This window comes from Panthera uncia, chromosome B1 (assembly GCF_023721935.1).
Source record: "Panthera uncia isolate 11264 chromosome B1, Puncia_PCG_1.0, whole genome shotgun sequence".
NCBI classification, from domain to species: domain Eukaryota; kingdom Metazoa; phylum Chordata; class Mammalia; order Carnivora; family Felidae; genus Panthera; species Panthera uncia.
The window spans coordinates 128,333,981-128,356,552 of record NC_064811.1 but is presented as its reverse complement, the minus strand read 5'-3'; the positions used below and the strand labels follow the sequence as shown (position 1 = coordinate 128,356,552).

Genomic DNA, 22,572 nt, shown 5'->3' with positions numbered 1-22,572 from the left:
TTAACTATCAAACCAAAACATAGTGAGGATCTAGCTTCCTTTATTTAATGTTTGTTTTCTTTTTTATTTTTATTTTATTTCATTATTTTTTTCTACCTCCAAAATTACAAGACAGAGGAATTCACCCCAAAAGAAAGAACAGGAAGAAATGATGGCAAGGGATTTAATCAACACTGATATAATTAAGATGTCTCAACTAGAATTTAAAACCACGATTATAAGAATTCTAACTGGGGTTGAAAAAAGCATAGAAGACACCAGAGAATCCTTTTCTGCAGAGATAAAAGAACTAAAATCTAGTCAGGCTGAAATTAAAAATGCTATAACCGAGATGCAATCTCAAATGGATGCCATGATGGTGAGGATGAATGAAGCAGAGCAGCAAATCAGTGATGTAGAAGATAAAATTATGGAAAATAATGAAGCTGAAAAGAAGAGAGAAACAAAGGCAAAAGATCAGGATACAAGATGTAGGGAACTCAGCAACTTAATTAAGAGGAATAACATTTGTATCATCAGAGTTCCTTGTCATACTTTTAAGTGAAAACTATCTTATGGAAATGTTTTCTTTTTAATGTTAATTTTTATTAAAATTCTGTATATCCACAATTTAAAGAGTCAAAGAGTTCTACGAGACTTAAGTGGGACCCCATCACCACTCCATCTTCCCCATTCTTGATTTTCACTCCCCAGAGGCAACAACTTTCAGCTGTTCTCAGAAACCAATGGCGGACTCTCCTGGCAGGTGGTAGGCAGGAGCTCAGCAACGAGCAGTAATGTCCTCATGCTCCTGGAAGATCCCAGTGCTCAGAGGGCCTTATTCTCCCCAACCCCAGGGATGCTGCTTTTTGCCCTCAGCCCTGCAATGGGGGGATAGCCAGAAACAGGAGAGTGCAAGGGCCACCTCCCAACCCACCCCATGTGTCCCAACCCCCAACCCCCAGCCCATAGGCACCCAGGGTCCTCTGCCCACAGTAATAAAGTGATTGTGCCCCACTGATTCCCTGTTGGCCCCAGATGTGGGGTGAAGGGTTGTGGGAGAGGCACAGTAAATGGACACATCCAGGGCTGGAGTGAATGCACAAGCACTGTGCCTTTTCCCCCTACTGTCTCTGCCTGTCCCAGCCCAGCCCCAAGCCAGATACCTCACTGTCCCTAAGAGAAGATGGGGCTGGGGAAACCCTGGGGTCTAAAGATTCAACTAGCCCTCTCAGTGGACCTCCTGAGGCTCTCCAGTTGTTTTGACCACCATTTGAATATCAGGGACCACCTGATGGGATCACCCAGAAGCAGGGAACCATAGAGAAGCTGCCAGCATCACCTGCTGCTTCACCCATTTCCTCTTTCCTGGCATTATCCTCCTTCCTGGTATTATCTGGCAAGTCCTGGCATTGTGCAAATACTGCCTAAGCCTCTACTTAGCTGTGTTATTCTCTCTTCTAAGGGAACCCCTCAATCTTGTGGCAGAAGCACAGATTTTTATTATGAAACCTGTTTACCCCAAGTCAGAGAAATCCTAGATTGAATGGATGGCATTATTTTTTTATTCCATGTGTCAGATTTGCTGGTGCCATTTGAATAAAACATATAGAAAAAACACCTACTTAATATCAGATTTGTGTAACAAATGTCTTATTTGCATTCCCTTCTTTGCTGTCATTGGGGATTTTAGCTTTTAACATATAGGACTAGGGATTAAGCTGTCTGTGCTCTCCATGAAAGTTATAAGATTATGTCTTTCCAAGGATTGCCTTAAAGGTTTCAAATGACCAAATGTAATAGATTAGTAGTGATCAAGGGAAGGCAGCATGTGCCTACAATCTGTAGGTCATTCGAAAACACTTCCTGGTCTCTGTGTTCTCAAGCTCAGTCTGCAAGGGCAAGGCCAGATTACCCTCTTCCCTGGGGCCAGGCTTTGAATTAAATTAACAGGAGGACACAAAAGATGCCCCAAACAAGTCGAGCCTCTGGTCAGCTCGGTCTCTAAAACCTTGAACTTGGTGATATTTACTCATTGGCATCATTTAAGGCATCATTTTCTTTTTAGGATTTACATATCATATCCCAAAAGCCAAGGGGACACTGCTTATTGGGAGGCCACTCTCTACAACTCGACTGAATTGCCAAATAAACTACAGGAATGGAGGCTCATCTGATTCTCTGACAGGAGCAGAATCAAATATTTATTAACAGTAACTTAATTACTCTTTTGGGGTGTGTGTGTGTGTGTGTGTGTGTGTGTGTGTGTGTCTTAGTTCTGTAAGCAAATATTCTATTAGGGTTTTCATCCTAAGTTATTGTAGTACTAGGAAACATCACTGTTTTTCATGGCTTGAGTTTCTCATGTAATGCTGTAAAATACAAGCTGAAAAAATGAAGAAGTTTTGAGAAGGGCTCTTTTTGTTTTTTTCAGATCTCTCACACAAAGCTTTCTGCGGATGATGAATGGAAGTAAGTGATTAGAATTTTTTTAATTGTTTAAACTTACATTTTAACTAAAAATTACATTTCCACCTTAACAGTTTGAGAAATCAAACAAAGCCATCATTTATTTGTAAATTTCTCGGGGCACAGAAGGTGGGTTAGTTTAGCATGCATGCACAAAGATAGGATAAACCAAACCGCAAGGATTTCATCTGTTTCCTACAGTGATTCATGCAGTCCCACAAAGCTGGGTTTATATGTCCTTCAAAATAGGACAGTGTCAAGTTAGTATTTATTTTAGACACAAGATACATGTGGTTTTCTTTATATGCTATTTCCCCTGTGTTCTGGTACTTACTATGGGGCCAGTAGGGCCCTGTGGGCACCAAAAAAAATGAAAAATGACAAGTTCCTCCTTTTTTGCATTATGGTAATCAATTATGAATGTATTCCTAATCAAAATAGGAAATACTTATTACATTTGCATACTACTTGATACCTTCAAAGTACATCCACATAGGTTATTTTGAGATGTTTTCATTATCTATAATGATACAATGAGTGTTTTCATTATATATAATTATATATATAATAGATGAATGTCACAAAGCATATTTTGTTTTATATCCATGCAAGTTTTATTTTAGGCTGATGATAAATTCACTCTGCTATCTACATGGCCTAAGTTGAAAGTCATTTCATTAAATAGAATATTAAATAGTTATTTTGCTGTTGTGCCTGTAAAAACTATAAGTTCTTGTACCCCTTTATTTTTCTTCACTTCCCATTTCTTCAGAGGAGCAAGTGTATTTTTTAATGAGCTTCTGGAAATCATTTGTGTTTCCTAAGTTCACTTCCAACACAAAGACTATTAACAATGTAATTTTATTCAGGTTGTTTACCTGATAGGGACTTCATCTTCTTCATTTGATGAGTGTAGGGGTTTCAGTACGTCTAATGTACCTTCCAGCGTTAACGTTCTAAGATTCCATCTCAAAGAAGCTGACCTCAGGCAAGAAGATTTACTAGGCTCTGCAGGATCATTTCTACACGTTCTCCAGCAGGGGGCACCCTCAGTGCCCTTTTCTGAGGCACCTAGTCCTTCTCTACTCGTTAGAGTAGCTGTAGAAGTTATGGTAAAGGGGCTCCTGGATGGCTCATTCCCATAAGGTTAAGCGTCCAACTCTTGATTTGGGCTCAGGTCATGATCTCATGTTTCATGTGAGTTCAAGCCCTGCATCAGGCTCTCTGCTGGCAGTATAGCCTGCTTGGGATTCTTTCTCTCTCTGCCCCTCCCCTGCTCTCTCTCTCTCTCTCTCACTCTCACTCTCAATATAAATAAATATTAAAAATTTTTTAAAATAAATTATTAGTAAAGGGGGAAGAACCCAACCCACATACCCAAGGGGTGCCTTTAAAAGGCTATACAATCTTATGGCACAGAGTATTACCCTGCAGTGTTTGTGGGGTTTTCCTTATTTATTTATTTTGAGAGAGCATGAGTGGGGGAGGGGGAGAAAGAGAAAGAGAGAGAATCCCAAGCAGGCTCCACACTGTCAGCACAGAGCCTGACTCGGGGTTCAAACTCACAAAACTGTGAGATCACGACCTGAGCCGAAATCAAGAGACGCTTAACGGAGCCACCCAGACACAGCTCTGCAGTGTTTTCTGATGTGCACACTAAATTCACACCATATCTAGTCATAAGTGGAAAGAAACTTAAAGAGATTTTGTGACTCATGGTGCCCCACTGGGGATCAAAGTTAATGCTAACCACTATTTATAAAGTACTTGATTGGCAACATTCATAATTTTCCCTGTTGCCCTAATCTTGACCCTGGACTGCTCTCTCTTCCTCTAGCCCAGTGGTTCTCAATCTTGGCTGCATCTTAAAATCACATTGGGAACTTGAACTACCATAACAAGTACCACAGACCAGGTGGTTTAAACAGAAATTTACTTCCTCACAGTTCTGGGGGCAAGAAGTCCCAGATCAAGGTGTCCCAGATCAAGCACATTTGGGTTCTCCTGACACTTCTCCTTGGCTTGCAGATGGCCGCCTTCTCACTGCATCTTCATATGGTTTTCCCTCTGTGTGAGTTTATAACCGGATCTCCTTCTAAGGACACCAGTCAGATTGGATTAGGGCCCACCCAGTGACAGCATTTAACCTTATTCCTTAAAGTTCCTATCTCCAAATACAGTCACCTTCTAAGGTAACTGGTGGGGAAGGGGGGGTAGGACTTTAACATATGAATGTGGGGAAGCCCACAGTTCAGCCCATAACACACAGAAATGGTCATTTAATTGATCTGGCCACAGCTTGGACATTGAGACACTTAAAACTCCCCAGTGATTTCCAATTTACAGCAACATTCAAGATCCACTGCTCTAAGCTTTCTTTGAAGCCACTTCTGCTATAGGAAGTTAAATCAGATGACATACTGTTATAGTGTTTTCTCTACCGTTATGCAAAACCAAGAGTCCAACTAAAAACTGAAACATTCAGCCATCATCTAAATATGCCCGCCTAAGATAATACTTAGGCTTCCTCTTTCTCCTTATAATGAAAAAAAAAAAAATTTATACGGCTCACTCAGGAGTTTTCTGGAGGCCTTTGGATAACATTCTCTCCATTAGCACCATCTGCAGGATATCCTTTTACTTCAAAATATTAAAAATTACTTGAAATTACCATATTTTACTATTTTGACTTTCGAAAATGGAAATTTCATATTTAATCTAATAATCTATATATTATATGTTAGATAATATATTACATTGTTATGCCCAGAATTCGTGATCCCCAAAGACCACTAGGGAGCTGAGTCCGATGCAAAAGCAAAGAGCCTTTATTCGAGCTAGCTCGAGCTCAATCCCCTACCTGCACCGACGCAGCGGTGAGATACCAGGGAAAGAGAGCGAGCTTCAAAAGGACAAAGGTTTTATTGGGGCCTAGGGGCAGTTGGTGAGGTAATGGCTATGGCCTCAGCCGATTGGCTGGGGAAGGGTCCTGGGGAAGGGTCCGAGTCCTGTTAGGCAGGTGAGGGGGGGGTTACTCAAGGGGAGGAGCTGTGGTCAAGGTGAAGGACACAGAACAAGATGGAGTCGGCCGGAGTAGGCCCGCCCTTTCAACATAGTTTATTGTAATCTAATAATAATTATTATTCCTTATTTAAGAACAAATAAAATAACATGGGGTTTGCAGTTCGAGAACAATCTTGTGAAGTACCGAGGGGCCATTATTTTAAGTTTGCAAGGAGGCAACTGAGCTGCAGAGAGGATGAGTCACTTTCACAAGACTGTGTGGCGATGGGACAGGTATGCAGGTCTGTCCAGAGCCCATCAGTGATTTTTTCAGCCCCATCCCTTAACTTGAAAGGACAAGGCTGAGGCCAAAACCACACAGGCAAGCTAAGGGCTGAGAGGAATCGGTATCCCTGATGAACTCAGGTTCCTCCTCTCCATTGCCCCCTCCTCAAGCCTGGGAGAAAAGGAAAAATTTAAAAAAAATTTTTTAATTAAAAAAAAAACAACCAGGAAAACTATAATCAAAGCTTAAAACCCCCACATTTGAAACCTCCAATTGCTTTCTATGAGCCCAAACTTTTTTTTTTTCCTAAATATACTGTGCAAGGGTTGAGGCCTTTTTCAGATGACCTCATTTGCTGGTTCCAGCCTGCAGCAGGAAAGGATGTACAAGATGCACCGGGGCCATGAGTCCATGCACGTGGAGATGATCTTGATCTTCCTCTGCGCACTGGTCATCGCCCAGATAGTGTTGGTACAGTGGAGACAGAGGCATGGCCGGTCCTACAATGTGAGTTGCCCCAGGGGGACTTCTGGAATCCTGTTCTTCCTGCCACATCCCTCCCTTGAAGGAAATGCTTTGGTTTCAGTCAATGGTTCTCAACGAGGTGTAGTTTTGCCCCCAGGCGATACTTGACAACATCTGGAAACATTTTTGATTGTCACGCCTTAGTGGGAGGGGAGAGGAGGATGGGAATTACTTCTGGCTTGTAGTGGGTAGAGGCCACGGAGGCCACTAAACGTGCACAGGACAGCTCTTCGCGATAAAATGTCAATAGTAACAAGACCAAGATCCCTGGTTTAAGTAAACCAGTTTTCCTTTAGCAATAGCAACTTCTGCCAATGGCCTAGGAAAAGGAGGATTAGGAATAGCAGAAACAGAAGATTGAGGCTAACTTTGAGCAATAAACTCTCTTGGCATTGATAATTTGCATATCTATGGAAATGCGTTGATGCCAACATTGCACTGACCTCATCAGTAGAGTTTGATCCCATTTTCATACACCAATCCCACTCGAGCGAAGTCCCCTGGAACTTTGCCATCTCATGGACTCAGAATCGTAGCTCAGGCCATGTTGGACCTGAGACCTTCCTACTGCAATGTTTAAGAGCAGTGGTTCTCAAATTTTAAGGTGCGTCAGAATCACCTGGAGAGGTGAATCAGTTTGTTAATCAGATTTCCTGGTTCCACCCCCAAAGTCCTGGATTGAATAGGGGCCCAAGAATTTGCATGTCTAACAAGTTCCCGGGTGGTGTTGATGCTACTGGTCTGAGACCACATTTGAGAACCAGTCGTTTAGATTTGAGTATGTTGCACAGGAAGAAAGTCCTCAATTAACACTACATGGTTCTGGGTCTTGGACTTGTCATTGTATAAGAAGACTTACCTGTGACGTATGAAATGCTGGCTTAGACCAGTATCTTATTGTATTTCATTTTTAACCATCACAAAAATTATTCCCTTTTGAATTCTGCATACTGTTTAAGTTTAGACAATTTGAACATTTTATTTAGAAAGGGACATCCTGTCTTTTTTTTTTTTTTTTTTTTTTTTTTAAGCAAACACATTTGCTGCCATGCCAGTGCTGTCTTGTCAATTAAAATAAACATCCCCTGGGGCGCCTGGGTGTTTCAGTCAGTTAAATGTCCGACTTTGGCTCAGGTCATGATCTAAAGGTTCAGGAGTTCAAGCCCCTCCTCAGGCTCTCTGCTGTCAGCGCAGAGCCCGCTTCAGATCCTCTGTCCCCGCTCTCTCTGTCCCTCCCCCACTCATTCATTCTCTCTCTCTCTCTTTCTCTCCCCTCTCTCTCTCAAAAATAAACATTTAAAAAAATTTTAAATAAACATCCTCTATATTGCACTTTAACAGATTGTTTTTAAAAGAAAAAGACTAGAATAAAATTTCATTAGTTATTCACTTATACAAAAGAAAAGCTCCATAATATATGTTAACCATGGTTTTCTTATCTGCAAAATGGAAATAACCTAATATACAGAATCTCTGGAGTCCTTAAGTAAGAAGAAACCTGAATTCTTAAGGAAACCATTCATAGCCCTGTTCCATAATTCCTTTATAACTGATAATTATCTCTGGATTAGATATTTTAAAACATGTCCAGTTTCCATGGCAACATAAGTACAGATTTTGCATAGAAAACCCCCTGCCCTTGAAAGGAAATGCCTTATGAGCCACCTGACCTGCATTATACCCCACTACTCCAACACCATTTTTATTTGATGACTTTCGAGGCGGCTTATCCCAAAAAAGACTATGACCTTGTCTTGTATTTGAAGAAATTGCCCCTTTGTCAACTCTCTGAAGATGTGTATCACCACATCAGTCAATGTGGAGCTCACACAATGGCTCTACCTAGCCACAGATAGACCTGCCCATGGATCAGAGGCCATTTGAAGGACTTGTTGCCATTGGAGGTTCTAACCCTTAATGAACCAGGCTACGCTGGTCCCAGGCAGACATCCTTGAGCTCAACAACTGTTGGTTAGCTGGAGGGTTCTTCCCAAATTGTTTCTTATTGCTCACTACATAAGCTGTGCTGCCTGGAATAACTTCCAGGCTTGTTACTTTCACTTGCACCCCATCCTTCACCAACAACTGGACTCCCTTAGTCACCCCACTTCTCCCCAAAGTTGCTGTTTCTGTGTTCTTCTATCACACAGGTCCTCTATTTTATGGCTACCAAGAGGGGTTCTGTGGTCCTAAGGATCCCCTTGGAGGTGACCAGATGACTGTGATAGTGGCCTCTCTTTAATTTTTTTTTTAACATTCATTTTTTGAGAGACATAGTGTGAGTGGAGGAGGGGCAGAGAGAGAGGGAGACACAGAATCCGAAGCAGGCTCCAGGCTCTGAGCTGTCAGCACAGAGCCCAACACAGGAATCAAACTCATGAACTGTGAGATCATGACATGAGCCCAAGTCAGATGCCTAACCGACTAAGCTACTCAGGCACCCCAGTGGCTTCTGTTAGAGTGATCCTGCCTGGCACTTTAACAAAGCCGGGAACCCAAATGAAGATAGCCCACAGTGGTCAAGGACAGATTTTGGTCTCATGGTAGCTCTATTGGGACTCTGCTAGATTAGCTCATAATCACGGTTACCCTCTAGAATATTTCCTACTTCTTTGCCCACTGGTCAATCTATATTATGCATTGTCCCAAAGGAATGGGTGGAGTAGCCCCTTTTCCCTGCATGTCTCTGTTGACAATCTTTGGCTCAAGTTGAGAGCCAGCATGTGAGGCTGATCTTTCCCATACTGCTGCCTCAAATTTGCCCCATACTTTGCATTTCTTCTAAAGAGTTCACTGCCAGAACCAGTCATCAGAACACAGCCATTTCAGGAACTCATGGTGAAATCTGTAACCATTGAATTTGGAAATGGTTTCCAGAGCAATAATAGCTGATTCCAGCACTAGTTTCCAGCTTTCTTATTGTACTCTGCATGAACTGTATCAAAAAAACCCTGCATCTGACATACTCTTCAATTTAACATCTTTTATTTTGAAAGTTTATTTTATTTATATTGACAGAGACAGAGAATGGGGAGGGGCAGAGAGAGAGAGGGAGAGTCCCAGGCAGGCCTCTGAGCTGCCAGTGCAGAGCCCGATGTGGGGCTCCAACTCACAAAACTATGAGATCATGACCTGAGCTGAAATCAAGAAGAGTTGGACACTCAACCGACTGAGTCATCCAGGCACCCCTCAATTTAACATCTTTGGGATGGAATTTGATAAGGACATGTTTCCACAAATGTTGAATTGAACAGCCTTATCATCCAGGGAAAACCTAACTTTTACATTGGTTCTCTTGGCATCTAAGATCATGTGACATCTAGCAGAACTACAGAGAGTTTTGAACATATTTATAAGATTCATGAAGTTCTTGGCTCTTTTCTACAAGGGGCCATATAATACAGTTTATTTCTATTATTCAATTTTATAATCTCTATCAATTTATTAGTAACACTATTATTCATAACATTTTAATTATAATTCCTATAGTAACAGATTTGTATATAAATTACTATATATAAATATTTACATATAAATTAGTTATTATTAAGTTGTGATAAGTGTTTTTTTATACATTATCTAAATTACTCCAGAAGATAATTATTTTTTATCCCCTTTGTGAAATACAGTTCAGAGGGATTAAAAAACTCAGTCAGGGTTATATAACTAACTAGTTGCAGAGTGGAGACTAGAATCCAACCTCACTAGTTTTTTGGGGGTTTTTTTCATGTCAAGGATAAGCTCCTTAAATATCTCTGCACCATGCTTTCCTAATCTGCAAAATGGAAACACTGAAGATGGGAACCTATCTCCAAAGTTACTAGAATTCAAAAACATTTCCCTGTGAGAACTTCTAGCACGGTGACTGATACGTAGTGACTGTTCAGTACCATGAGTTGAACTCTGAATGCATTCAAAAGATATTGATATAATATATAATAGTTTCAAATTTTTAATCACACAGTGAAAGCAGTTTATTAATAAAAGAATCCTTTTCTGAACCCTTTTGTAAACCTAAAGCCAATACTCAGCTGTTAATGTGCCCTCTCCGTTACAAGATCTCAATGTATTGTTTTTTTTCAAAGCAGTGCACCTGCTTCTCCTGCCACACCCTCTGCTCTGCCATATGCTTTGCCCACACACTGTTCCCCAGGCTGATTTTGTGAGATGTGTTAATAGCAACCAGAGGCAGGATGGTAAAGGGAAGAGTACCTGCTTAGGAGTTAGAAGAATTCAGCCACGCATTTAACCACAGTGAGTCTCCATTTCCTGATATTTCAAGTGATGGAATTTTTAAAAATAGGAATGAGTTTTGGCTGTAGCTCTGACAGGTAAAAAGCTTGAAAGTCATCACCCCCATCTTACCACAAGAAAAACCTAGACAGACTGAACGTCAATAAGTTTTCTCGGATCTATCAGAGAATTAAGGTTAGTGAGAAAACCACCAGCCAAAATCTGGAAAGACAGGGGAAGGCAGGGAATCACAGTGGAGATCTCCTGACTGGGAGCAGAAGCTGCAAGAGCCGCACAATGGTTAGAAACACGTAAGGAGTAACTTCAAAGAATTGGCTGGAAGTGGAGTTTAGACTAGTGTGAGAGAGAAACTGTTGGCGGCCACAGTCTTAGGGACTTCCTCATATTATTTTAGGCTTCCAGCTCCAGGAACGCCACCAGATTCCGATGATGTAGAGCCAAGGGGAAAAAAAACCAAAAAACAAAAAACCTTTGTGCTTCTGGCAGAGGGAGGGGAAAAGTAATCATTCTGAACTAGACCCAGAGTGTTCTCCATCACAGAGACACAGCAATGGAAATCAGAGCCTTCTCCAATGTAGGGGAAGAGAAATTACCCAGTCCAGCCCCCTCTAGCCTTCCTGTCTCATCCAAAGGGAAAACTAAAAGTTTAAAGACACTTGTAAAGATCATGGCACAGAGACAGAGGCCCACAAAAGGACTGAGACTTAATCACAGAATAGAATACGTGCACTGTCCGCCTGCCTTACCACCACATTGCAGGTGTCCAGTATAACAGTGGATTATAGCTGAAAGAGCTGCAAGCCTCAGAGGCTATACAAGAAGGAGTTTTGATGGAAGCTCAAAGACAGAGAGAGAGATACAAACAAGTATACTAGTGGAAATCGAAGCCTCTGATACCTACAGCAAACATTAATCACAGCCCAACCCCCAGGCAAATTAACACAAAAGATTTATTTATCTCAGTTCTTTTACCCCACACATTATGTTTGCCTTTCAACCAAAATTTAAAAGTCATGCTAAAAGGAGAATAAAACAGTCTGAAGAGACAAAGCAAGCATCAGAACCGGACCCAGACATTGCAGTGATTTGGGAATCATCACACTAGGAATTTAAAGTAACTATGCTTAAGATGCCAAGAGCTCTAATGGAAAAAGTAGATAACATGCAAGAACAGATAAGTGATGCAAGCAAAGAGGTGGAAAGTCCATGAAAAAAATAAATTCTTAAAGTAAAAAGAAAACTGAAACAAATGAAAAATGCCTTCAGTAGGCTTATCAATAAAGTACATGTGGTTGAGAAAAGAATCAGTGAGCTTGAAGATAATATTATTGAATATAATAATAATATTCAATAATTCAATATTCAATAATATTATTGAAATGCAAAGAGAAAAAAAGAATTTTAAAAAACAAGAATATTCAAGAACCGTAGAACAATTTCAAAAAACATAATATACACATATTGGAATACCAAAATGAAGAAAGAAATAAAGCTGCTGAAGAAATATTTGAAGGGCTAATGGTCAAGAATTTTTGTTTAATTAATGACAGACACCAAACCACAGACCTAAGACACTCAGAGAAGAAGCAGAACAAATACCAAGAAATCTATACCTGGACATATCGAATTCATACTGCAGAAAGACAAAGGGAAAATTCAAAAACAGCCAGAGGGAGAAAAACACCCTACCTACTGAGGAAGAAGAATTTCATCAGATTCTTCTTCTTAAACCATATATGCAAGAAAAGAATAGAGTGAAATATTTAAAGCATTCAAAGAAAAATCCACCAATCTAGAATTCTAAATCCAGAGAAATTATCCTTCAAAAGTGAAAGTGAAATACTTTCTCTCTCAGACAAACAAAAAGATTAGGGGATTCACCACCAGGAGACTTGACCTACAAGAAATGTTAAAAGAAGTTCCTCAGAAAGAAGGAAAATTGCATAGGTCAGAAACTCAAGTCTACATAGAGAATGGAAGAGTGTCAGAGAAGGAGTAAATGAAGATAAAATAAATTCTTTTCTTTCTTATTCTTAACCTAATAGATAACTCTTCATTCAAAGCAGTAATAGTAACAATCTACAGTTGACCCTTGAACAACAGGAGGGTTAGGGATGCTGCCCACCCCCACCCCCACCCCCCCACACACACACACAGTTGAAAACCTGCATATAACTTTTGACTTTCCAAGACCCTAACTACTAATAGCCTACTATTGACCAGAAGCCTTACCAAAAACATAAAAAAATGAAAAAATATATAATTAATATACTAATAGAGTAGAGAAAACAGAATCATAAAATTCTCACTTAAAGCCAAAGAGTCTAAAAAAGGAAGAAGGCAGAGAGGAAAAGAAACAAACACTATGCAACAAACAGAGAAGTTACAAATATGGTAGATATTAATCCAACTATATCGGTAATCAAATGTGAATGGTCTAAATACACCAATTAAAAGACAGAGATTGTCACCATGAATAAAAAACAAAACAAAACAAAAAACAAGACGCAATTATATGTTGTTGACAAAAAACTCACTTATAAGAATAAAGATGTAATTAGCAGGGAGAAAAAGAGGCATTACATAATGATAAAAGATTCAGTTATTTAAAATTTTTTTTGATGTTTATTTTTGAGAGAGAGGAAGAGAGCGCAAGTGGGGGAGGGGCCGAGAGAGGCGGACAGAATCTTAAGCAGACTCTAGGCTCTGAGCTGTGAGCACAGAGCCCAACACGGAGCTCGAACTCACAAACAATGACATCATGACCTGAGCCAAAGTCGGAGGCTCGACCGACTGAGCCACCCATGTGCCCCAAGATTCAGTTATTTAAAAGGACATAACAACTCTTTTTTTTTTTTTTTTTTTTTTTTTTTTTTTAGAGAGAGTATAAGTAGGGGAGGGGCAGAGAGAGAATCTTAAGGAGGCTTCACACCCATAGTGGAGCCTGACTTGGGTCTCAATGTGGGGCTCAATCTCACAAGCATGAGTTCATGACCATGAGATCATGCCCTGAGCCAAAATTGGGACTCTGATGCTAACTGAGCCACCGAGACCCCCCCTAAAAGGACATAACGATTCTTAACGTGTATATGCCTAACAAGAAGCATCAACATATACAAGGCAAAAACTGATTGAACTACAAGGAGAAATGGACAAATCCATTGTTTAGTTAGAGATTTCAACACCCTCCTTCAGTAGTTGATAGATCAAGAAAGCAGAATATTAGTAAGGATAGAGTTGACCTGAACAGCACCATTCATCAACCTGCACTAATTGATGTTTATAGATACATCTAACAACAGAAGAGTGCACATTCTTCTTAGGCTCACATAGAACATTCACCAAGATAGACCACATTCAGGGCCTAAAACACACCAAAAATTTTTTTAAAAAATTGAAATTATACAAAGTATGCTCTCAGACCACAAAAATTAAATTAGAAATCCATAACAGAAAGATAGTTGAACAAAATCCCAAAATATTTAGAGATTAAATAGCACATGAGTCAAAGAGAAGTACTTAAGAGAAACTAAAAAATTAGTTGAACTAAGTGAAAATGAAAATACAACACATCAAAATTTGTGGGATGCAGGAAAGGCAATGCTTAGAGGGAAATTTATAGCATTGAATGCATATATTAGAAAAGAAGAAAGACCTAAAATCAGTAAATTAAGCACCTACTTTAGGAAACTAGGCAAAGGAGTAATTTAAACTTACAGCAATCAGAGGAAAAGTAATTTTAAAAATTAGGGCAGAAAGCAATTAAATTAAAAACCAGTAAATCAATAGAGAAACTCAGTGAAACCAAAAACTGAGAAACTTTTTTGAAAAAGATCAGTAAAGTTTATAAAGCTCTAGCCAGCTAACCAAAAAAATAAGAGGACACAAATTACTATATCAGAAAAGAAAGAGGGGACATCATTATTGATCCTATGGACATAAAAAGAAAATAATGGAATATTTTGTCCACAAATCTGGATAACCATAATGAAATAGACTGATTCTTTGAAAGACACAAACTATATCAAAACTCAAAAAAGGAGAAATAAATAACCTGAATAGGCCTATTTCTATTTTTTATTCAGATATAATTGATATATAACACTGCATTAATTTTAGGTGTACAATATAATGATTTGATTTATGCATATGATGTGAAATTATTACCACAGTGAGTTTAGTTAACATCCATCATCACCACACATGGTTATAATTTTGCGTGTGTGATGAGAACTTTCAAGATTTTCTGTCTTAGCAACTTTCAAATATACAACACATTATTGTTAACTATAGTCACCATAATGTATATTACATCCCCAAGACTTCTTTATCTTATAACTAGAAGTTTGGAAGTTTGTACCCTTTGACTAGCTTTACCCATTTAAGTCACCCCATATATCCTGCCTCTGGCCTATATCTATTTTTTAATTCAGCCAATAATTAATATCTTTCTACCAAAGAAAGCTCCAAGCCCAGATGGTTTCACTGATGAAATCAGCATCTGAAGAATCAGATGCTACGTACCTTTGGAAATCAGAGGAATCTGTAAGATTAAGGCAATAGACACTGTAAATGAGCACTGTACCTAGTTGGTAAAACTCCTATGGGAGTGTAGGTTAACAATTCTGATATTGCTCTGTATGTTACTGGGATGGAATAATTAAGTACATAGATGGCAGAAGGTGGGAGCCAGTTTACTTATTTATTTATACCCTGAGGGTATTATATATTATATATTATATATAAAATAGCATTATTTTCACATTATTTCATTTTTTTAAGTTTTATTTTTGAGAGGGTGAAAGAGAGAGAGAGAGCACAGGGGAGGGGCAGAGAGAAAGGGAGACAGAGAGAATCACAAGCAGGGTCCATACTGTCAGTGCAGAACCCGATGTGGGGCTCAACCCCCCATGAACCTTGAGATCATGGCCTGAGCCGAAGTCGGATGCTTAACCAGCTGAGCCACCCAGGCGCCCCTATTTTCACATTATCGCATGCATAATTTGGATCATGTGCGTCAGAGGTGAGGGAACTAATCCAAAAGCTCAAGATATTTTCAGAGTACAGCTTTTAACAAATATGTCTATATTCTGAAGTGATCATTTAATCTTAGATTCTGTTCCATGGTCTGTAGGAGCTGTAGACATCAGAGCAGCTTATTATAAATACCTAAAGCAAAGGAGCCATGTTATTTAGAAAACAAAGTCTGGGGGCGCCTGGGTGGCGCAGTCGGTTAAGCGTCCGACTTCAGCCAGGTCACGATCTCGCGGTCCGTGAGTTCCAGCCCCGCGTCGGGCTCTGGGCTGATGGCCCGGAGCCTGGAGCCTGTTTCCGATTCTGTGTCTCCCTCTCTCTCTGCCCCTCCCCCGTTCATGCTCTGTCTCTCTCTGTCCCAAAAATAAATAAAAAATGTTGAAAAAAAAAAAAATTAGAAAACAAAGTCTGAAAATATAACATCACCTGCTCCAAGGTGATGTCAAAAAGTGAAGAGAGAAAACAGACAGAAAGTGGAAAATTCTTATTTTGTTTGGACTACTACTAAATACCTGGGTGTTCCCAAATAGTCATATGTTTGGTAAAATATAGACAGAGCATCTGGATATTTGAATTTTTCTCTTTTCAACTGATGCTGTTGATATGTTGTAGACATGGCAGAGCTTCAAAACGAAATTATTTCCAAACGCTTTTAACAGCATTTTTAAACAGAATTTAATTAAAAAAATAAAATTTCATTCAACACCGGCCTCTCCACCTTCTTTGATATATCCCTATTTCTCATATCTGAAGGAAATAGGGGGAAGGTGCCAAAAAAGATTCCTTTTACCTCCCTTCAAATCAAGAGAAGGCCTGATGACTACATACAAAGAATTTGGGTTTCAGGCACACTGTTAACTTGCCTCAACACACAGGCAAATAATTTGCTACAGATTGAAACATTGCTCTATTTAAACCAACTTCCTGCCTATTAATAGCCGTGAAACACTAGAACATATTACTGTACCAGTAAAGCCCTAGGCCCGCTCAAATCTTTTTAAAGTGAGGCAACACACAAATACATGCAAAGTCACATACACACCTAACACTGCATGGCACAATCTCCTTTAAGAATTCAAAGAGCAAAATCAACAGTCTGAATTGATTTGGAACTAGAAATAAGGACCAAGTGAATTTCTAATAGCCCTCCACATGCCAAAGTGTTTACTTGTTTATATCCATACTTCCCTTCACTGCCTGTGTGCTAATCATAGCAGCAGTACTTCCTGGAGTCCCTTATTTACATGGGAATTTCCTGCTGACCTCTGGCATCTCCCTGCTCCTGCTCCACCTCCACCTATACAAACACACACAGACACATGTACAAATGGCTGCAAACACTTTGGGATTTGCAGTGCAAAGGAAATGAGCATCACATAACTTCCTCCCTCCCTCCCACCTCCTTCTCCCTCTCTCGCTCCCTCTCTCTCCCTCTCCCATGTTGTGTGATCCATTCATCATTCTGTATAAGTAGGCAAATAAAAAGATACCTTTGTTTTGACTTGATTTGCTGTTCTTTTCAGGTTCCTTATGTGCATAGATACAAGAAAAAAACATGGTACCTTTGGGCAGCATGTGATTCGTCAGGAAATTCCTTCTGCCACGATGTGTGGGTGGGGAGAACATTTGGTGATGTGATACAGATGCACAGGCTGCCCTTCGCCAGCAATGCAGATGTGTTTTATATGCACATGCCCAGATGGTGACCCCTCTGGCATTATTAATGTGTTCCAGCTGCCAGGCCTCCTCTCGCATGCATACACCTCGATTTCACATATTTCGTGTGTTTATTTATGAGGCACCAAATTCCTACATTTCATATGTGGCAGTTGCTATTAAAAATGAGAAGTTTTAACTGCTCTGGAAATTGATAACCTTTTAAATTGATATGAAATGTGGCCCTCATTTCAAAATGACTCCTCATAGAATTAATTGAATTCATAATGCAAATTTCTGACCTTTCCCCTTACATGTTGAGAAAATATGGCATTGGGTATACACTTAGTTAAGAAATCAAATATTTTCATACCTGATATGTTATAATGTTCTTTTGCTTTCCCTTTGTTTCTGACCTCTAAGGCCTATTTTTAAGAAGTGGGATGTCTGTACATTTGACATTGCTATCCACTGCTAATTAAACCCAGGCATCAAGTAAGAGAAATTTGAGATCATATAGAAATGGGTTGTACTTTTATAGATCCACAAGGAGACCTAGTATTATAAAAATATAATCCAATCATTGCTCCAAAATATTATAGATTGTAATAACTCCATGGATTTGAGGAAATGGATTAGTCCTGTCAATTTTAGCTTATGATCTAAAGTATAAAAATAGGAGCATGGCAGTTTCGCTGAATTAAAATGAACTGACTCTTACTATTGCAAAAAATTTCAGTATTTTTATGGGGAAATGTAAAGATGAATCAAATTGTTCAAACAGAAAGATGAAAAATGCAAAAGATCGATGATCAGGTTTTGCAAGATGAAGTTCATGTCTGTTTCCTTTTTTTTTCATGTTTATTTATTTACTTTGAGAGAAAGCATGTGTGTGCACAAGCAGGGAAAGGGCAGAGAGAGAGAGGGAAAGAGAGAATCTGAAGCAGGCCCAGTGATGTCAACACAGAGCATGACGTGGGGCTTGATCCCACGAACTGTGAGATCATGACCTGAGCCCATTTCAAGAGTCAGGCGCTCAACCGACTGAGCCACCCAGGTGCCCTTTTTGTTTCCTTTTTTAATATCAGAGATAATGAACTAAAAAAGTCAGAAAACATATCACTTATCATAGATTGCTATCTCCAAAATCAGCTATAGGAAATAAATGGCCAAAATTCTGGTGTGATTTTCTTTTAAGAGGCTGTACACCTTTATTAGCAATAGCAGAGGGTCAGAGTTGCTAATGCTGAGTGCTAAAGTAGACATACATGGAGTCTTAACTACCTACTATGTGGTCTCTGGTTCTCAGGAACAGTATTCTACTTCCTTAAGTAAAGCTGTTTGTCCTGTTTGGATATATATTTATCTTGATTTCATAAATAAAGGTGATAATTCACATATTACCTATAACCACACTCACAAGGTAGGATGGAAAATTAAAGCAATTAAAAGTATACCCTTGAGATAACGTGGGTTCAGTTCCAGACCACCACAATAAAGCAAGTATCACAATAAAGAGAGTCGAATGAACTTTTTGGTTTTCCAGTGCAAATCACAGTTACATTCACAGTATACAGTAGTCTATTAAGTGTGTAATCACCTCATGTCTAAAAAACAATGTACTTACCTTAATTAGCAAATATTGCTAAAAAAAACATACTAACCATCACCTGAGCTTTCAGTGAATTGCAATCACGGATCACAGATCACTGTAGCAAAGACAATAATAATGAAAAGGCTTGAAATATTGCCAGGATTACCAAAATATGACACAGAGACACAAAGTCAACAGCAAATGCTGTTGGAAAAATGGCGTGATGGATGCGCTGGACACAGGATTGCCACAGACGTTCAATTTGTAAAAACATGGTATCTGCGAAGCTCAATGAATCAAGGCACGTTTGTATCTGACTAATTTAGGCAAGAGTAAAGAATACTCTTCCCTGACTCTGTGCTGACAGCATGGAGCTTGCCTGGGATTCTCTCTCCCTATCTCTCTGCCCCTCCCCCACTGCGCACCCACACACTCTCTTTCTCAAAATTAAATAAACTTAAAAAAAAAAATACTGGGGCACCTGGGTGGCTCTGTCGGTTGAGCGTCCGGCTTCAGCTCGGATCATGATCTCATGGTCTGTGAGTTCAAGCCCCGCATCGGGCTCTGTGCTGACAGCTCGGAGCCTGGAGCCTGTTTCAGATTCTGTGTCTTCCTCTCTCTCTGCTCCTCCCCTGTTCGTGCTCGGTCTCTGTCTCTCAGAAATAAATAAATAAACATTTAAAAAAAAAAAAAATACTATTCCCTGAAAGTACTGCCAGGAATTTGAAAACAAAAAAGGGAGGTTATAGGGTATTTTTCCTCCCACACTCTCCAGATAATCACCTTAGATTGGCTCCATGTGTATTTTTGTTCAAATGCATGTTTTACAACAACTCTAGTGTTCTCCCAAAGATTTAGAGCAACTGTCAGAAGACTTCATATCAGTTCATTTATGGGGATGAAGCAATAAAAAAAATGAGAAACCTTGGAAATGTCTTCTTATTTGATGTGCAAAGAGGAACGGCTATGGCCTTGTCTTTTTCATGCACATCTTGAAGTCTTATCAAATAATTTTGGTTATGACCTTAAGGCTATTATGACCAAGACCTTATTAAAGGACCCAAAATTATATCCATAGGCTTTTGTTCCTCAGCTGCCTCCTTTTATCACAAAGATGAAGAAGGAAGGAAGGAAGGAAGGAAGGAAGGAAGGAAGGAAGGAAGGAAGGAAAAGAAAGAAAGAAAGAAAGAAAGAAAGAAAGAAAGAAAGAAAGAAAGAAACAGAAAGAAAGAAAGAAAAAGACAAATCAATAACATCAGTCTTTGTTATACTCAGATGAAAAATACATGAAATACATGCCCTAACAACTGTTTCCACACCACTGGCAGACATAACTAAGCAATCATGATGCTCTTTCCACTACCCCAGGACCCAGGCTCAGAATCCTCCTCAACAGAGCATTGCCAGGGGCCACTGCCAATTCAAGTCCACACCTGAGACAAAACCTCTTTGCCATCCCTCTCTTACTTTGGTGCTGAGCAAGTAATAGGGGGTTAGTCTGCATGTGCTAAAACATAAGACCAGAGGTTATTGCTGGCTGTTTTTTCACAAGAGAGGTAATAGCTGGCATTAAGCCTGCTCTAAAGAATGGGAGCATCACTGTGGTAACCATATCAAGTTGTTGACTCACAACCCATCAGCTCAGTCTACCCTGCTTTCTGCCACATGAGAGTAGGGCCAGCCAACTTAAAGAACCCTCTGAAGGTGACTTGGACTCAGGTCAGTGGTACAGGCCACGAAGGAGTTACACACAGATGAATAGGGAAGAGTTTGATCCCCACCTTGGCTTGCCTGGAAAAGGCAAAACAAAAGCAAAGGAAAGACAAGAAGCAAAAGGTGGGCTGCAAATCCAATAGTCAAGGGTGAGGGGGCCCCACAGTTGGGACTCCAAGGTTCACCCTGCAGAGTGCACTGGGAAGCAGGCAGAAGAGGTCCCAGAAGCTGCTGTGATGCCACCTCCTCCCTTTGATGTCACCATGTATTTGCACACGTGTACATGATAGGAACAACAGCCCCTTGGCTCCATATATTACAGTACTGTTTCCAGAGCACTTTCCCATCCGTGGTCTCGTTTGATCCCCACCTCAGCACAGGCAAGAAGGGCAGGCATTGTTATCCCTAATTTTACAACAAAAATGAGGCTCACTTGTCCAAAACCACACAGCTTTTGAAGCCCAAAGTTGCTTTCATCTGAACTATCCCGGAGAAAAGAGATAAAAGAAAAATGAATGTTTTGGGTGATTTCCCATTTGAATTTTCAGACCACCATACTAATTCCTTCCAAAACTTAGCATGTATAGAAGAGCTTACAGCTGGATGGTGACCCAGTTGCATGTTCTAGATGAGATGGTGACAGTGGTTTCCCCCAGAGTAGCTTCTGAATCATTTAATAGTGGACATGACATTCTGGGCCCTCAATCATTGAAAGAGACTTTCTGTTCATTTTTTCTGACAGCTGGTGACACTGTTGCAGATGTGGGTTGTCCCTCTGTATTTCACGATAAAACTTTACTGGTGGCGGTTTCTGTCTATGTGGGGAATGTTCTCAGTTATTACCAGTTACGTCCTCTTCAGAGCTACCCGAAAACCCCTCTCAGGGAGAACACCAAGGTATGTATCCCATTCGCTCCTTCCCTGACACCCTCTTTATTATAAACATTAGGAAGTATACTTTAATTCCATTTTCCCGGATGGGGAAGGGGGCATCACACTTTTTTTGCCCTTCAGTAGCAAAACTATTTGTAGATTAGCTATACCACTGTTTATGCTCATTGTTTAATAGTGATTTGGACATACTTGTAAAATCTATTACTTCAGATACTAATGACAGCCAGAAGAAAGAGAAGTCAAACTATGGTTTAAACTTTCTAGAACAAAGGGATGCCTGGGTGGCTCCATCCGTTAAGCGTCCAACTTCGGCGCAGGTCATGATCTGTCGGTCTGTGAGTTCAAACCCCGTGTGGGGCTCTGTGCTGATAGTTCAGAGCCTGGAGCCTGCTTCGGATTCTGTGTCTCCCCCTCTCTCTGCCCCTTCCCCTCTCACACTCTGTCTCTCTTTCTCTTCCTCGAAACTAAATAAACATTAAAAAAATTTTTTTAACTTTCTAGGACACTATTTGCATATTTATTTTTAGCTCAGCATTTTGTATGATTCCATCATAAGTTGTGTCACACACATTTTATAATAGAGCAAGAGTTGCTCTAGATGTTTGTATTTCTAACAACTATATATGTATTTTATTTCGGGTAAATCATAAGTAATGGCCAACTTACTCCTCTCATAACAAATGAGGCTTTAATATTCCAATGCTTATCTTAACTACCATTGCCAACCTCTTGACATTTCTATAATTCCATTATGTTGTCCACAAATCATTCCAAAGTGCTTATAATCTCATAATGTGCCCACAAATTTGCTTTCACTCTCCTTGTTCTGCAGATAAGATCTGAATCTAAATCTAGATAAAACTGAAATGGGATAGAGAGAAAATGTGTAAGGCATTACATGGCAATAAGACAATGTCACATTTTGATCTTGGTTGGAGAACAAATCATAAGCTCCTGCAAAATGTTTTTAGGATTACTTAGCTATTCAGATGTTTGTTTTTAATCCTCAAAAAAAGTGGGAGAGACGGATGTCAACTTTTCCTACTCTGGAGAAGAAAAAATATTCAGTGAGAAAAGTCAGATAAATCAATGTAATGATAAAGATTGATATTCAAGGGGAGCCTGGCTGGCTCAGTTGGAAGAGCATGCAATTAGTGATCTCAGG

At 39.8% G+C, this 22,572-nt stretch overlaps 1 protein-coding gene across 4 annotated transcripts in view; it reads left to right on the top strand.

Moving 5' to 3' along the window:
- RNF175 (ring finger protein 175) overlaps positions 1 to 22,572 on the top strand; it is a 47,923-nt gene that overhangs the window by 7,391 nt on the left and 17,960 nt on the right. For 3 of the 4 annotated variants that reach the window (XM_049632340.1, XM_049632339.1, XM_049632341.1), the window contains exons 2-4: positions 2,414 to 2,451; positions 6,103 to 6,244; positions 21,256 to 21,410. In XM_049632340.1, coding sequence (XP_049488297.1) covers positions 2,414 to 2,451; positions 6,103 to 6,244; positions 21,256 to 21,410 — 335 coding nt within the window. Of the gene's footprint in view, positions 1 to 2,413; positions 2,452 to 4,550; positions 4,641 to 6,102; positions 6,245 to 21,255; positions 21,411 to 22,572 lie in introns of those variants that run through there. The other variant, XM_049632342.1, reaches the window with a different exon arrangement.